Below are 3,021 nucleotides of genomic sequence, written 5' to 3'. Positions count from 1 at the left end.
TAAAAGTATCTAAATGATACGTATATTATAAACGTGGATACTTATTTTTGGACAATATTTATATAAAAAATTATCCCGTTGTTACTGATAAATAAAGCAAAACATAAATCAGTCGTGATAATTAAATCCTTACGAAAAATTTAAGCACTATATTCCGTTACAGTACAATTTCAAGAAGAGATTTCCACACAAGATAAAATGTGTATTATCTTTCTATTGTTTACTAACTTCGTATGATGGTCTTTTTGTCATTGCAAAACCCGTTGGTTGTTTGTGATTTAAAACTGGGTCCGGCCTGCCTTGCACCAGGTATGGTACGCAGAATAAAAATGTCTTTTTCTGACAGCCAGTTCTGGTGTGGCCCTTAATTCATGTACTGACGATGCAGGTCCACCATCTTACCACTCTTCAAAAATAACGAACGTGGAAACACGACTTTTTCCCCATTTTTTCATGTTGTAGAGACCGAGAAGTGCTTAGATGTCTGGAGCAAGCTCTGTCTAGTTAGACAAGAGCCTTTATGAACTTCACTTAGCATGCGAAGATGGCTCCACTCATTGCAAAGATTATTATGTACTTCCAGAACTACAGATAAAATATACCCAGGCACCCAATAGCCATCCATGAGCTAAAAAGGCCTCACCCACAATGCATAGTGCAAAGGCACCCAAAACCACTATCCATAATTGGAAGGTTTCCTTCTGCACCACACCTACAATCCATGAGTTGAAAAAGGTTTCCCTGCATCCCCACCTACAGTAAAACCCACAAATTGGGAGTGTTGCCCATATACCCTCAGGCACAATCCATGAACTGAAAGGGGTTCTTATGTACCCAGTCAAAAATCCATGAGACAGATAAAGTTCTCTAGCACCACGTTTCTCAACGTGGGCCAAATGGCCCCCTTGAGGGGGCCATGAGATTTTTTCAGGGACCACAAGGCCAACTTTGAAAAATGTGGGGCCACAGAAAATTTAGGACCCACAAAATATAAAAATGTGTAATATTTTGAAATTAATCATTATTATGCTTTGAATATTCTGTTTATCATGCTTGAGTTTAGTTTAAACATCATTCGATTTAATATACCCAGTAATTTTTGCAGACAGTGAAATATTCAATATTCTCTTCTCTCTCTCTCTCTCTCTCTCTCTCTCTCTCTCTCTCTCTCTCTCTCTCTCTCTCTCTCTCTCGTTGTCAATTAAATTTTTAAGCAGTAAACGATTGTGGTAGAGTGGTAAAAGGCTGAACTGTGACCCTTGACAAAAACCATTAAGTCTCTCTCTCTCTCTCTCTCTCTCTCTCTCTCTCTCTCTCTCTCTCTCTCTCTCTCTCTCTCTCTAAGTAATGCGATAGTTACGTATAATCGCATTACTTAGTTTACTAGTCACTAGTAAACTTCCGAACGACCACCATTTGGATGTTTATAAACAATTTTAATAGCAACGGTATATGGGTTACAATTCTTCTTCAATAATAGATCCGTCTTTTAGTTTAGCATAGACTTGCGAGGAGGAGACTTCATTTAAGTTCAACCAAAGAGGTTTGTGAAAGATAACTTTATATCCACATGCGTACATACAAACATACATTTATACTTACTTACAGTGCACCGTCTCTTTCATGTACACACACACATACTCGTACACAGGTTTTTATAATTTTCTATTTAGGCTTTTATGCTTGCAATTGACCGATTACCTTCTTATTTATGGGAAAAATAATATGGAAATGTCATGAATTTTATTTATTTGTTTATTTATTTATTTCCCAGACAATAATAGCGGTACTGAGTTTTAATGAGTTTTGTTTGTTTTTTATTTCAGATAAGCACTTGGTAGTGCAGCTAAGGAAAAATGCAGACTGAAATATTCTGTCAGATATCTTGCTTATGGATTCATTGCGTCCCAACAAAATACTACAATGCCTATGTGCCTGCTATGCATGATCTCACTCTCAAATGAAAGTATGCGTCCCTGCAAACTGAAAAAGCATCTGGAGACTGCACATAAAGACAAGAAAGACATGCCGCTAGATTTCTTCAAGAAATTACGTGATGAGTTCCAAGGAAGGATGACAGTGAATCATATGTTTACCCAAAAAGTGGCATAAGTAGATAGAGGAATGTTGGCTTCTTACAAGATAGCAAATTTGATTGCAAAAGCAGGTAAGCCTCATACTATCAGTGAATCTCACAGTCGGCCGGCAGTGGCTGTAGTGCTTTCAACAGTCATGAATCAGAGTCCACAAGAGGTAACTAGTGTTATTTCTCTGAGCAACTCCTCAGTATCACGCCGTATTGATGAGATGGCAGCTGATGTTGAAAACCAATTAGTCTTAAAACTGCAGGTGAATGATTTCTCGCTTCAACTTGACGAATCAACTTTGCCTGATAATTCTGCTCTTCTGATGGCATTTGTGAGGTTTCTTGATTGTGATGAAATATGTCAAGAAATGCTTTTCGCATTGAAATTAACGACTGACACTAAAGGTAAATCCATCTTCAAAAAACTTGAGGTCTATTTTGAGGAGAACAACATTCCACTCAAGAACATTGTGGCTTGTGCAACAGATGGCGCTGCTGCTATGATTGGAAGGTATCGGGGATTCAGTGCTTACTTAAAAAAAGCTGTTCCTAATGTCGTTTGTGTGCACTGTGTTGTTCACCGGCAGCACCTGGTTGCCAAAAACCTAGCAGGACGTCTGCATGAAGCACTTGGGCATGTTATCAAGGCTGTCAACTTGATAAAAAAACAGTGCACTGCAAGATCGCCTCTTTCAGAAATTATGTGAAAAGAACAATGAAGAATTTGAACGACTTGTGCTGCACACTGAAGTCAGATGGCTGTCTAAGGGTAATTGCCTGCATCGTTTTGTTGCACTTTGGGACAGTGTTATCTCTTTCTTGAGTGGGACAGAACTTGGACAGAAACTTGTTGATGCAAAGAGTGACATCTTCTACTTGTCTGACATAATTGAAAAGCTAAATGTTCTGAATAAAAGGCTTCAAGGGAAATGACT

General features: G+C 38.4%; 1 protein-coding gene across 1 annotated transcript; it reads left to right on the top strand.

Annotated features, from left to right (window-relative positions):
* Positions 1 to 2,124: 2,124 nt before the first annotated feature.
* Positions 2,125 to 2,793, top strand: LOC136852796 (protein FAM200C-like). The gene has a single exon (XM_067127696.1). It carries the CDS (start codon positions 2,125 to 2,127, stop codon positions 2,791 to 2,793), a length of 669 nt encoding a protein of 222 aa, XP_066983797.1.
* The last annotated feature ends 228 nt before the right edge of the window (positions 2,794 to 3,021 follow it).

The sequence above is a fragment of the Macrobrachium rosenbergii genome, chromosome 26, assembly GCF_040412425.1.
Source record: "Macrobrachium rosenbergii isolate ZJJX-2024 chromosome 26, ASM4041242v1, whole genome shotgun sequence".
NCBI classification, from domain to species: Eukaryota; Metazoa; Arthropoda; class Malacostraca; order Decapoda; family Palaemonidae; genus Macrobrachium; species Macrobrachium rosenbergii.
This window is presented reverse-complemented; position numbering and strand designations above follow the sequence as displayed.